Here is a 15,223-nt window from a genome sequence, read left to right as displayed (position 1 = left end):
TTTTGGTATCGGGGATTGAACTCGGGTCCTTGCGCTTGCAAAGAAGGCACTGGAACCACTAAGCTAAATAAATCCCAGCCCTACTTAAATATTTCTAATTGTTTGACCTGAAGTGGGAAAATATTGTTCAGTGTCATGTATGAATACTAAAGATTCCTTATTATTCCTCTTTTCCTCCTTTTCCTCTTCTTTTTCTTTTCTTCCTCTTTGTCCTCTTCCTTTTCAGTTAAAACTTTCATTTTTAGAGACTTTAATAATATACAGATCTGGCAGGTATGTAACTGAGCTCTTTAATAAATTTGGGGGAGCCTAAAAACAGTTCTTTTTGAAAAAGTAAGATAAATTGCCACTAGTGTACACAGTTTGTCAGAAGAATCCTAGCCACAAATCTTGTATTTCCATTTGTTTGGAGATTGAAAGTCTGTTTCCAGGGCTCCTTATGACCCTTTCAGAAAAATCTGTAAGGCCTAAAGTATTTTCATAAAAATACCATGATATTGAAATTATTTACTTTTGCTTATTCTCTCATAAATGTACAGTACAGTTTTCCAGAGACTGTATGAGGAAAGATTTTTGTCATCATTTTGGTGGCTATTAGAATGTATGATTGTGAATTTTCAAATTTTCTTAGTTAATTTTTTTCTAAGGATGTTTTTATAAACTTCAAATGAAACTTCATTTTAGAACAGTTTTAGGTTTACAGTAAAACTGTAAAAATAGTACAGAGTTCCCCTATAGCTGTATCCACTTTCTCCTGTTATTATCATCTTATAGTAATGAACCCATATTGATATACTGTTAGTTACTGTTGTTATGTTTTATAGTTCTAGGGATTGAACCTAGGGCCTTATATTATATCCCCGTGCTTATATAATCTTTAAAAGGTAGGGTCTTACTAAGTTACCTACACTGGCCTTAACTTATGATCCTCCTACTTCATCCTCCCATGTAGTTGGAATTACAGACATGCCCCACTGCATCCAGTGATACATTTATTAACTCAAGATCATACTTGATCCAAATTTCTTTAGTTTAACCTAATGTTCTTTATCTGTTCCAAGGTCCAATCCGGGATGCCACATTACGTTTAGTTGTCACATCTCCCCTGCCTCTCTCATTTTGTCAGACTTAACTTGTTTTAATGAACTTCAGTAGTACAGTTTTTTTTTCTTTGAGTTTATTGGTACATTTCAGGTATACAGTACAGTTACATTCATTATTGGGATCTTGTACCTTTACATGACAGGTGGTCTTGCTTCTCATTTTTTCCCTTGTCCCTGCCCTCCCTTCACCCCCTCCTCCCCTCCCCATTTACAAACACTTTATTTCCATTTTTTTCTCTTTTTTTTCATAATTTTCCCCTTATTACCTTTCCCCTACCCTTCCCACTTTCCCTACACCTTTAGCCCTTTTCTTCCCATTTCACAATGTCAGTTATCTCATTAGGGTAGTACAGTTTTGAAGAGTACTAGTCAGGTATTTTATACAGTGTTTCTCATCTCATCTGATATTTGTCTGGTGTTTTCTCATGATTAGTCCAGGCTTCAGGGTTTTAGAGAGGAAAATGATAGAAGTAAAATGTCATTTTCATCACATATCAAGGGTATATACTGTCAGTATAATGTATCACTTCTGCTTTTGACTTTGATCACCTGGCCGAGGAGTAAATTTCTTGTTTAAATTTTTTAGTACAGAAAATATCAATAATATAAAGAATAGCAATTTGGAGTCTTCAGTAATTACTGAGTATAAAAGAATCTGAAACCCAGAAGTTTGAGAATTGCTCATTTTAACATTTAATAACTAGCACTTTAAGAAAGGATATTTGACAGCTACTTTATGTGAAAAGCAGAACCTCAGAGTTAATGGGGGAAAAGGGTAGAAGGAAGAAATGACAGGGCCTTCAGGAATGAGAGAGTGGTGACCAAGATAAGCTTTATAATTGTACCTTACAAATAAGGTGTAATCATAATTTTAAGGAGTTTTTATTTTCATTTTTTAAAAATTTATTTTGTTATTAGGGATTGAACTCTGGACCTGTGCTTGGCAAGACAGGTGGCGAACCACCGAGCTGAATCCCCAGCCCAAGAGTTTTTAATTTGTATTTTGTTAAATTTTTATTCTGTTATCTAATAGCTACACACTGACCTTCTACTTATTTTATTTTCATTAGTTTTAATGTTTTATCTGATTCATATCATCTGCAAATAATATCTTGTTTTCTTTTTGTCTTCTGGTCCTCATAACAAGTAAGCCTGTGGTTTTATGCATGTTTATCTAGAGGTAAGAGTTGGGGAGTTTTTATAACATTTGATGTTTTCTAGAAATTTATTCATTTTTTGTAAGTTTTAAAAGTTATTTAAAATTTTGCATTACTTTTAAATATCCATGGGTTTCAGTTTTGCAAATGTGACACTTTTGGTTCTTTTTTCATATTTCTTAACTTCTCTTCTAAATTTACATCTGTTCCTTTCCTCGGGTCTTATTGAATTTATCACTCTTCTACCTCATTAAATTTATTGTTTTCATTTTCATTATGCTATTCAATACTGCTATACTTTATTTCAGTCTAATATATTTATGCCTAGTATTACCATCTATTTTCTTTGATTGCTTGTTCATACCTCAGTTTTATAATAGGATTACATATCTTTTGAACATATTTATTAGGAATATTTTACATTTTTGATGAGTAACTGGCTAATTCCAAACAGAATTGCATGGCAGAGGGATATGTAAGAGGAGACTTGCTCATGATATGGCAAGGCTAACAGGAAGCTGAGAATGAAGGGAGGCTCTAGGGAGGAAGACAAATCCTCTAGACCACGCCCCTAGCAACTTGCCTCTTCCCACCCGCCTTCAGCTCTAAGCCCCCATAATCCTATCACTTTCCAAAAGCCCCACCTATGAGTATATGAGGCTCTTGGGGGACATCTAGATAGACACCATAACAGCACTTGGACATATTTGGACATTATTTTTGTTTGTGATCTTATACTCTCTTGAAAATAATAATCTAGAAATATTAACTTCTGTGTTTGATAGTGTTCTAGATAGAAAAAGTCCAGAAACTCATTTTGATCTTTTTTCAGTCATATCTTTTCAGTACATATCTTAGGGTAGAGAATCCTTTTAAATAAAATAGTGGTTTCACCATTCTTAATTTTCCATTTCACTCATGTTATCTGTTTCTTAGATTTTATTTCTGCCCCAAGTACAGTTTTTTTCCACAAGCTGCTTTCTTTGTTGTAACCTCTTAGCTCATTTGGGGAAAATGACATTGGATATTGGTTGCTAGTCTCTTTGCTTAACTTGTTTATATGTATATGGAAATTGGACATGTGCTGTTTAAAAACAAAAATTTTGGAACAGTGTTTAATGCCTCTTTTTGGAATTAGATCATGTTCTGTGTTACAGTAAACACAGGGTGAACAATGATCTGTCTATGGCAGTATTACAGAGAAAAAATGGCACAATAAGGTGCTGTCACCCAACACTCCTTCCTACCTCCTGTTCCCTGGCTTTTCCTCCATCTGTGGCACTTCACTCTTCCTGCTGAGTGGTTGGTTCCCACCCATTCATTACTTTTGTGTGGGTGGTATGTGGTTATTTCACTAGCAATTCAATTTCTACTTACAAGACAAGTAATGATTTCTTTCTTACTAGCATTATATTTTCTGTGTGTATTCTAGCTGAAAGTGGACCAGAGATTCAGACAAACAACAGTACTATTGAACATTCCATTTATATTAAGATCTTTCCCACATGTGTTGTGCTCACAATTTAAAAATTAGCAGTAGAACTGTTAAGGAAACACCCAAGTAAATGATCTGGCCTTAAAGATTTATTTTTTCAGTATCCATAAATAATGCAGTCATTCAGTTTTTAAATATGTGGAGAAAAGATTTTTCATAAATATTATCACTTGCTGTTTTTCCTTAAAGTACACAGAAGCATCTTGTAAGCAGTATATAATTAAAGCTAAGGTACCACAACTGTGCCTTTTAACTCTTAATTATATACATTCATCTTAAAATAACCTTTTTTGTTCAGGAGGAGTCCCATAAAACTTCAGAGACTAATGCAAAGGATTAGTGTTTTTAACATGTTAGAGATATATAAAGATAAACTTGATTAGGATTCCAACAAACTTAGAGATGGTAGAAGAATGAAGAGATTCTAAAAATTAGATCTCAATATAGTAGGTTTTCATACACTTACTGTTGCCTCACGAGCTTAAGTTTTATATGGTAAAAATAACAAAGGAGCAAGAGCGGTCTTGGGAGAGAGAATAAATTCCTTATGTGTGTGCACGTAATATGATGTACCTTGAGACCATAATGTTAAATTAAATCAGTCAGATACACAAGCTTAAGTGTCACATTCTTTTTCATATATGAGATTTCCAGAGTAAGATAAAAGATAGATAATAAGTAGGGAGATAGATCATTCTTAAAGGGAAGTGGGAAGCCTGGAGATTTAGCTCAGTGGTTCTCCTACCTGCCTCACAAGCTCATGGTCCTGAGTTTGATCCCCAGTACCAAAAAAAAAAAAAAAAGGAAAGGGGATTGAGAGATGGGATAGCATGAGGGAAGGGATAAGAGATTTAAAAAAAAGGAATGGGGATGTGTTATGTACATGTACCAACTCCACACAAGGAATGTCAGCATTATGTATTGTAAACCTGTATAAAAATATACATAAAAAGGAAGGGGTCCCAGCGATGGGTGGAGGTGGGAGGAAAGGGAAAGGGGATGAAAAAAAAGGAATTAAGATGTTTTATGTAAATGTACCAACTTCCCACAAGGAATGTAATCATTATGTACTACACACATATACTGATAAACTAAAATTTAAAATATATATACACACACATAGATTTTAATTTTGGTCAAACACTTACATACTGAGATTAGCAAACTAACCTATTTCATTGAGTACATTTTACATACACAGTACCTTTCTAGGTTCATGCTATACTGTGTTCAAAGCAGTTTTTAGGTTTCACAGGCAGTACTATTTGCTGCATTAGAGGGATTCTTAGAAAATAAAACTAGTAGACATGAATAACAACTAAGACTTATTAAATTTCTACTGTGTGTCAGGAACTATTCTAAGTGGTTTACAGATAAACTCATTTTCACAACAGTAGAAGATAGAATTATTACCCTAATTAATAGATGAAGACACAGCCATGTTTCTCTTAGTCATACAACTGATAATTAGTAGACCTGGTATACATTTTGGCTCCAGAGGCCAAGTGTTTATCATTTTTCTATACCATATCTCACCTATGCTAGAAATCACATTATACATAGGCTTAAATACTATTTTTACTGTTTGGGTTTTTATTTCTAAAGTAGTGTCAAATCATTGAATTTTTTGAGGTGGGAGATAACTTTTTAGGAAAATAATCTTAACAAAATTGTGGAATATTGGAACAGTAACCACATGAACATTAGAGTTATCTGCTGTGTTTTATAAAATTTGAGTATATGGCTGTTCCCTGTTCAATGAGAATCAGGGTTTAGATGCAGACATTAATACCTTAAGCATTGTAGGTAATTTTGTGTAACTATGGTTGACAGTAGTAGTAGAGGTGGTTAGCTAAGGGAACAAGGCAGCATGTTATTGGGTAATCTAGGTAAGAGGGCAGTTAAAATCTCTACAGTAGTGGCAGCAGAATAGAAAATATATAAAAGGAATCAGAGAAGCAAATCTATAGGACTTGAAGACTCAAGTATGTAGTTTCAAAGGTACTAATGACAATTTGTAGTTTACATAGTGCTTTTACACATATTAAAGAATGTTAACAATGATGAGATGATGGTATTTCTCATTTAACAGATACAGAACTAAGACCAAGAAGAATCATGTAGTTTTTCCAGAGTTCTATGACAAGTAGAAAATGGATTCAGAACTTGAATTCTAGTCTTTACATATCAAGTAACATTTTCTTTATGTCAGTTTTAGAGTATTAATACACACAAGAGTTCATAATGGGTGAGATAATATATAGAGATAGATGACCATATATGATGTACAGGAGAGCTGAAGAGTCATTTATTTTAGAGGAGAAGAGAAGATGAGGCAGTGCTTGTGTATGTTGAAAGAACTAGTAAATATGAGAATGGATCTAGCTTGTGTATGTTGAAAGAACTAGTAAATATGAGAATGGATCTAGGCAGAGAGACCAGGGAGAGCAAAAGTAAAATTGTGCAACATCTTGATATATTAAGGGAAGTGAATGTAATTTGCAGTTTGTCATGTTTGTAAAGTTCAGGACTGATGGGTGTGTGCAGGAATGCATGATATAAATACGATTAGTGAAATCATGTGAAGAGCCTTGAGGATGCAACTAATATTTTTCTTTGGTGGGCTCTGGGAGCATACCATGCACAAAATCACTGAAGTGGCTTTTCAGTGCTTCCATTTGAGTGACTCCATTATATCAGTATGGAAGATAATTTGCTGAAGTGTAAGAAACTTGCCACATATTAGTAGTAATGATATGCATGGGAAATAAAGGATAAATATGAGAGATTAGAGTGTTCGGAATCTTTATGATCTTGTCTTAGATTTACTATTAGAGGCAGAGGAGAATTTATGTAGAGACAAAGGTGAAGGAAATGTCTAGTGACTTTTCAGTTTCTCCATTTTGTGGTTAGGTTATTTGTGGTTAGGCTTATGCAGGAGGATCCCAAGTTCTAGTCCTATTTGGGCTACCTACCAAGACCCTGTCTCAAAATTTTAAAAGGGCTTGGGAATATAGCTCAGTGCAAAATACCTGGGCTGAATCCCCAGTACCAGAAAAAAATTTTTTTAAAAAAAAATTTAAAGATCCTTTTCAAACTCTCAATTTTATAATGATTTGGATTCCCGACTTCTTAAAAGTGAGTGATGGTTTTTGTTTGAGTTTTGAACTGTTAGATTTTTAAACATACTATATTTGATTAAATCAGCTATCTGTACTAATCTTTTGATTGTCTTATTTTATCTTTGGCCAGTAGAAGCTTATTCACTTTGGTTCCTGAGTCTTTTTGACAGTACTTTCTTTATCTTTGGTAACTTCCTCTTTAATAAGATAATATATTTTATTTTGTGCATTTTCTGTCCTAGACCAACAAGAGTCATTGCTGTAGGAGCCTTAGTTCCTTTCACTTAGAAATGGTTTTTAAAAAATAGTGTGAGTTGGACAGTTCTTGCTGTTACTTGCTTGTTACTTGTAAACCTTCAAAGTAGATTAGCTAGACAGTATAGGGGAGCATAAAGTATACGCAAATACATCATGAGTTCCTAAATCTATTCAAACTAGGGATTATATTGTTTTTGGCAATTTTATTTTATATATGTATCCAATTTTTTTTAATTCTGAAAATCTCAGTTCCCAAAGATGTGGATGTATAATCACAGTACAGTAGGGAAGTCCACATTTCCCAATATGCCATTACCCTCAACTCACAGAGAAACTTGTTGCATCATTTTGACATATTGAGGAACTGTGAAATGAAAAGGGACCTCGGTGGAACTCACACTAAGTTGTTTTGATCACCTTAGTAGAATATGGAAGAATAGTTCAGTTGCAGAAATGTGAGTTTGAAGATCAGAAAAATAGGAAGAAATGTGCCATGGGATTCTAACATGAATCTAGATTCAAAGGAAATAATTGCTAGGAGGTAGCATTTGACTCAACTAAGATTAGAAAGCATGTATTCATTTAAAAAGAAAACATCCAACAGTTAATTGAAATGGGTGTCCATGAAGTTAAGGAAAATGAACTGAGTTGGTAAAATATTGGGAAATTGTCAGAGTAAGATGGACTCGAGAAAAAACTACAAACCTTTTCAATGATCAGGGTAAATAAGAATTAAAAACTGAGCTAACAGCCCATGGAGTTCAAGTGTGGCTGGGATTCAATTGATTATTACTGCTTACTTGACCTTTTTTCATCTCTTGATCTCCTACTCCAGATGTTGGCATTTCTTAGTTTTTCTTTGGATAAGAATTTTTCAGTTAGATCGTTCCAGTAAATGTGCAGCTCTCCAGAGATTGTAATATTGTGGGGGTTAAGTATGTAAGTAAATAAATTTATAAAAGGTTCAGTTTAGTATCTGATATATAGTTACCATTTATTGAAAACTGTTATTAGAAGGGATTATAAAGATTATATGGTTTATTCTTATAGTTCTATAAATCAAGAAACTTCAGCTGTGCAATGATTATTAACTGGCCAAGTACCTCAGAATTTGTAAGAGGGTTGTGTCTGTTGCCTCAGCTTGACACTTTTCCCATTTCACTGCACAAATTTTCTTCTGTTTTAATCAGTCTTTGTAGTCAAGGCTACCCTAATGTTAAAAATCAAGAGAATAATACCGAATAGTTTCTTTGGTGTGAAAAACTATAACAGTACACAGGATCCTAATGAGACAATTAATAATGTGAAATAGGAAGTAAAGGGCTAAAGGTGTAAGGAAAGTGGGAAGGCTGGGGGAAAGGTAATAAGGGAGAGGAAAAAAATATGAGAAACTGAAAAAATGGAAATAAAGTGTTTGTAAATGGGGAGGGGAGGAGGGGGTGAAGGGAGGGCAGGGACAAGGGGAAAAATGAGAATCAAGACCTATTATGTAAAGGTACAGAATCCCAATGATGATTGTAACTGTATTTGTATACCTAGATTGTACCAATAACCTCAATAAAAAAGAAAAAAAAATGCAAAAAAAAAAAAGTAAATAAGGAAATCATTAAGTACCTTTTCACACTTCACACTTTCTGCAGCAGCTATTGTAATTCTTAATATTTTTCTTCTGGGTTTTGCTTTTCCTCCCTAGATTTCTAGAGTTTGTACTTTTTGTATTTGGGTTGCTATATTTGTGTGGCAAGAAAATTATCTTTTCACTCTTACTATATGCCAATGGGGTAAACTTATGGGATCCATGCTGCAGCAGGCTATTTGTTATCTTTGAAAACTCTAAAATGTTCGACACCATTGCTGTATGCTATACCTTGACTGTGGTATTTTACGTACTTCCTCCTTTAATCCTCTCTATATTCTATGTTTTTAGAAATGTAGAAACTGAGTCTCAAAAAAGGATAATTTACATAAGATCCATTAGCCAGGAGAAGTGTTAGAATTTAAATGCAGATAATCTAATTGTTATTCCTGTCATTGCTTGTAAAAGCTAATGTTTTTATGTTATAAACTGATTATACTTAAAGCATCTTTTTAAAGCTTTTATATTAATTACCTAATATAATATATACTGTACTTTGAAACCATGTGGTACATGATCTATTTTATTTAACACAAAGCCTTTTCCCCTTACAACTAATATTGATTTTTCTATCTAGGGTGACTATTTTGATATTCAGGCATCATGCAGTTTCTGAGACTTAAAGAGTAGCTGCAAACTAAATTCTTATGTGTGGTAGATCCATGAGTCATGGAAGCTGACATTTCAATAATTTTATTAGGAGTCTTGCCTGTGGCTTGATAGTATTCATCATTGCAGTGACCTCTTAGAATAGAACTCTAGAAGGAAAGAGGGTATTTGTTATGCAGTTCCTATAACCTAATTTAAATCCTTTTTCTGGTTGAATTTAGAATTTAAATTCATGTATCTGTGTAAAGAATGTAAAGAATTAGCCAAAATGAAATCCTGAGTTAGATAGGTTCTTATTTCAGGCTGAAAATCAAAACTATTTAAACAAGTCTTGAGATTAAGCATCATATGCTGAAATGTTTATTTATCTGAGCTCCTCATCTAACCAGCTCCCTTATCTTACCTGGGATGATTCTGATATGGTAATATGGTTTTGGTTATTTCCTAATCTTTTCAGGCAAGTAGGGCTAATTGGGTCAGCTTTAAAGGAATGTGTTTGAAGGTAAAGACCTGAATTATAGGTTTAATTCTTTTTTTAGACAAATAACTTTTCCTAGTTTCAAAACCACAGATATCACTAGCAGTCTCACCAAATGAGACCATGAGTTACCAGTGAAAATTGATTTGATGTTTAACTTATGTATGAGGCCCTTGATGAAGAAAGTTGGTTTAATCATGGCAAGAGACCACTAATACCAGAAGAAATATAACTCATGCTCTGAAAATTGATAGTGAATCTATAATAGTGTTATTGTATAAAGCACAGAATTATTTAAGAAAACAGTTGAGGGAATTCTAGCAATGGAATTTGGCCTTATAATGACTAAAAACCAATAGTGAAAGATACTAATAGTGAAATATTAGTGTCTTCTGCATTACAACCAAGGATAATTTTAGGATTGAAGTAATTTTCTATGTCAGACTGCTGGTAATAATAAAGTTTTAGGACTGCAGCTGATCTAATAAGCAAATACGAAGGAAAATTTAAGATATTTATTCAAGGCCACCCAGCAGATAGTGATGGAGTGAGGCAGATAGTGATGGAGTGATAGATGGAGTGAGGCTTTGAATTCAGATTCATGATTCTAGTCCACATTATTTTGTGTGTGTGTGTATTAGCATGCAGTGTGTTAACTTTTTGAAAATGCAAAGATGAAAAAGACTTTTTTGCCGCATCAGAACTTAAACTAATTCATTAGCAAACAGAGGAGCTCCATAAACTATAAATAAGAAATTTTTATGTAGGTTATTAGGATTATAATTATTAAACCTTTTTTTCTACTCATATATTTATTTAATAAAAGCTTGCCAATTGTCTATAATTTGCTAGGTTCTGGGTTTACAGGATTCAGTATTGAGCAAAACGGACAAAATTCTCACTCCAGTAAGGCTAACATTTGAATGGGGAAAGATGAAAAAATGAATATGTGGTATGTTGCATGATTACTGTAATGAAAAGTAAAGTAGGGCCAGGAATTTGGCTCAGCCGCACCACACTTGCTTCACAAGTGCAAGGTCATGAGTTTGACCCCCACCACTAAAAACAAAACAAACAAACAAAAAATAAAATAGGGTAGGAAGGATGGAGAATTACAGAATGAATGATAGGGGCTATTTTGTGGGAATGTCATGAAAGTCTTCTGGTGAAGTATTCAGGCAGAGTTCTAAAGGATGTTTTCTAAGCAGGTAAGAGCCAGGTATACAGTTTTCGTGACTGTTGGGCAAATGCATTGGTTGGGTTGGAAGTGTTGTGGGTAGGGAGAAAGATGAGCGGTTGTGTTTACACTTCCTCAGTTGGGAATTTGGGGTGCGGGGTCAGGGTTGCTAGGAAAACTTGGAGCTCTGCAGGTCTCATTTACAGTCCTGTCAGTGCATAGAAGGATGCAGTAACAACACAGATGGAATGTGAAGTTTTTATGCCTGGAGTGGGAGGTCAGGAAAACCTTCCAAAAGGATGTGATGCTTTATCTGACATGAGAAGAATGAGCTTAGGAGGAGGATAATTGAAATAACCTTGAGAAACTGTTGCTCAGAGATTATAAAGTAGGAGGCCAATTTAGGAAATGAATGGTGAGTTGAGTACTTTAAAAAATGAAGTCAGTGGAGTCATCTGGGAAAGTCATGCTGAAGAGCAACAAAAGAGATTGTAGGATACTACCTTGGGGAATAACTGTCTTAAGGGGGCACAAGGTGAAGGGAACCAAGCAGAGAGAGGGCTGGGAAGGAGAAAAAATAGCTTTGAAACAAAGGAAGGGCATAATTTTGAGAAGAGGACTGGTCACTAGTGGCTGAGAATGATCAGTTAGGTTGGTCTGGGGAAAGGTGAGGTTGTGCTAGACCTGAGTTGTATAGGTAGGCTTGCTGCTTTTCACATGAGACTAAGCTAAATCAAATTAAAATTTTAATTTCTTAGCCTCAGTAGCCACATTTTAAGAGTTTAGCACTTTTACTATCTAGTTAGTACCTACATGACTAATAATTATATCTGAACATTGAATATATAGAATATTCTCATAATTGCAGACCATTCCATTTGACAGTAATGTACTAGATCATTCTAGTATTGTGTGAAAGTTAAATAACAGCTGAATATTTGTTTATTTTTCTATTCATTTATGATAGCAACATAGAAAATATAAGGTAACTATTTGCTGGTAAAAATTCACTTTGGAAAGTCAGAGGAAAGATAACTTCAGTCAGACTTTGGCAACAGAATTGGCAATTTGAATAGAACTTTTAATGTCAAGCCTTTCAAGCCATTGAGCAGAGAAACAAAAAACAAGTAGGAATAAACCTGCAGATCACTTTCCACAATCAGTTTTACCAGGCAGAATTCAGTTAAGTGGAGTTTTAGTTGAGTTGGAAGACTATATCATAGGAGATCAAGTATTTCTGTGAAATGAAATCCTAATTGTGGATTTTTAAATACCTGGGCTTGGACTTATTTTTTAAAGAACAGCTTTTTGAGTAACAGAGCAACATGACCAATGTGATTATTTAGGAAATTAATTTAGGCTTATAAACTAATCAGTTTCTTCTAGGTTCTTTATCTTTCTCATGCCTATTTTAAAAAACCCACATTGTATACACAAGTGTTATTAACCTTCACAATTCTAGGAAGTTACATGGTTTAGTAATTACTCACAGAGGAGAAAAATAAAAGATAAGTGTTTTGCTGATGACAAGCTAACTTGAAAAGAATAATACTGAATAGACGAAAATAATGTATTTCAGTGTCGAATAAATTACAGAACATACTGTCTTTAATATGTAATGATATTGGCAATACGAACAATATTTTTATCATTTAAAAAATTCCAGTACCTAGCATAGTAAATGAATGAGTGGAGTGGAACTAAATGCAGGGACACCTGCTGAAAGGGATGAAAGTCTGTTCTAGGTTATATCAATGAGCGATGAAAGGAAGAACTGCATATGAGATAAACACTGAAGTAAAAATAATCAGAATTTAATGACCTGATTAGATGGGGCAGGGGGAGAGACTTAGTTGACTCAAGGTTTAGGTCTGAGTAATTGAAAGATGGGCAAATCAGTGTTAGAGCTGGTTTCTGAGACGAGAAAAAGCTGAGTGCTATTTTTTGACATAAAACAAGTGAAAGCCTTTCCTTTGTTAACTGAATTTCAAAACTAGGTTAATTTTGCCATAATGTTTAAATCTTCAATATATTACACATGAAGAAGAAACTTGAAAGTTATCTGAGTAAGGATAATAAATGAGCCTCAGTAGGAATGGCCTCTCCAAGAAAATAGCAGGTAGAGAAAGAACAAGCTGATGCTGAGCACTGGTTGTCTCCATTTACTTATTGAATGAGAGGAGAAAGGAGACAGCAAAATAGCAGAAGGGAAGGCAGAGCAGTGTTGTATCTTAGAAATAAAAGGAGGAAGGGTGTGCATGGTTAAAAGGCTGATATACAGGGAGGATGAAAACCCTCCCAGAACATTCCAAAGAGGACTGTAATTTGGCAGAAGCCTCAGGATTTGTTAAAAAAGTTTTTTTCTGGAATTTAATTTACAGTGTAAAAACACTTTTGCACCCCCTGTTAAATGCTACTTCTTAAGAGATTACTTCATCACTTAATTAATTCATTTGATAAACTGTGGGTGCTCTTTGGATTCAGATTCAGGTACATGAAATTAAGTCACTCCTGAGAAAATTTTGTGTTTTTTTTTTAGATCTCAGCATATTCAGAAGTTGCCGAAGTTCAAGAGACAGTGAGTAACATAAAATGCTATTTAAGATGTTATTTTTTATTTTTCTAAGATTTTAAGTTGGAAATGGGTATTTTTTACTTACTTAATCATAGATTAATTCACACTAAGAAATATCAACTACAGATGGAAAAAATCTGATTAAAATTTTGTTTGCATTTTGCCAAAGTATAAATAGGTTTAATCTTTTTTGACCACATTTAAACGATGCAGTAAAATATAGATAAATAAAATACTACTTCTTGAATGTAAATCACAGTTAATATTTTGGTGGCATCTTTCCTGAGTTTGTACATGACATACATATATTACATGCAAAATTTTATAAAAATAAGTCAGTGAAAAAAACTTCAATGACTAGATATTATTTATATTATTATTTAATACCTGCTTAAAGTAGCTTAGTGTTTAGGTTACTGTGAATAGTGTTGTGATCAGTGATTATGAATATATGTTTTTGAACATTTTGAATGTCCTAGAAGTAGAATTGATCCTTCTAGGATCTGATCCTAGAAGTAGAACTGGATCAAAAGTGTAAATTAAGTTATTTTAAATAACTTCCTGCCAGGCCATATCATATTCTGTATCCTATAGTGATTAAGTTCTAGTTCCCAGAAAAAAAAGTCCTTTAAAATCTCTTCCATAAACTCAAGGCTGAAATGTACACATGAGTACTTTGCAGATGATTTCAAAAATATGAAAATTAAAGCTAAGTATAGAGTGATGACTCCTGTTCTAAGAAAATGCAGCTCTCTGCTGCATTGTATGCCCTGTGCTGAAGTTTCTTGCTCTAAGAACCAAAGTTAACATCCAATAGAGTACCCTTGAGATGTTTTGTATAATCCTTCCAAAGTGTGGAAACCAGCTATGGCAGGACTGCTTCTGTGACATTTTAACAGACTTTAGTAGGCTAGAGGAGGAGGATACCACCAGCTACATCAGTTCTTGACAGATTCCTGCACTTTCCCCTAAGCTCACTGAGTGACTTAAGGCAAACCAATATATGTGTGTTAAGAACGCCATAAGTTAAAGGAAGCAGGATAAAGCTATAAATCTCATGAAATTATTTCTATATTTTATAGGGTGACAATCTGTCTTGGTTTGATTGAGATTGTGGGGTTTCTCAGTGAAGAGAATGACTATGAACTTCTACCTCTATATTTCTTAAATATTGGATGTTTTATTTTAATTATAAATAGCAGATATTTAATGTACTAAAATAAGATCACCTGTTTTTTATAATGCTTCTTTTCTGAAATGATTAGATAATGGCCATAAATATGTCATTCTTTTAATAAATTATATTAGCTAATAATAAGTAAAAGTTCTAGGCATGCTACTATTATTTTACTATTTTCATCCCATACTTTGTGCCAAAATAATTTTATTTATATAACAAAGAAATTGCGATAACTGTGGACATTATAAATTATTCAACTACAGAAATTGTTTTGTTCTATCTTAATGGCTTTTTTCTGAACAAACCAAGGAGAAATTCTTGAATCATTTGAGATGGTAACAGTATTTTGGTACTTTAGCAAAAGTCAAATAGACTTCCTAGCTTTTTATTTTTTAAAATATCTTACAACTCTACTAACAAAAGGAGACTTCCA

At 33.7% G+C, this 15,223-nt stretch overlaps 1 protein-coding gene across 8 annotated transcripts in view; it reads left to right on the top strand.

The window, feature by feature from the left end:
* Nucleotides 1-15,223, top strand: part of Osbpl8 (oxysterol binding protein like 8) — a 168,018-nt gene that overhangs the window by 64,557 nt on the left and 88,238 nt on the right. For all 8 annotated transcript variants that reach the window (XM_010639539.3, XM_033763787.1, XM_033763788.1 and 5 more), the window contains one exon: nt 13,575-13,613. In XM_010639539.3, coding sequence (XP_010637841.1) covers nt 13,575-13,613 — 39 coding nt within the window. Of the gene's footprint in view, nt 1-13,574; nt 13,614-15,223 lie in introns of those variants that run through there.

Source organism: Fukomys damarensis, unplaced genomic scaffold, assembly GCF_012274545.1.
Source record: "Fukomys damarensis isolate Sample0158 unplaced genomic scaffold, DMR_v1.0_HiC HiC_scaffold_15, whole genome shotgun sequence".
Lineage (NCBI taxonomy): Eukaryota > Metazoa > Chordata > Mammalia > Rodentia > Bathyergidae > Fukomys > Fukomys damarensis.
This window is presented reverse-complemented; position numbering and strand designations above follow the sequence as displayed.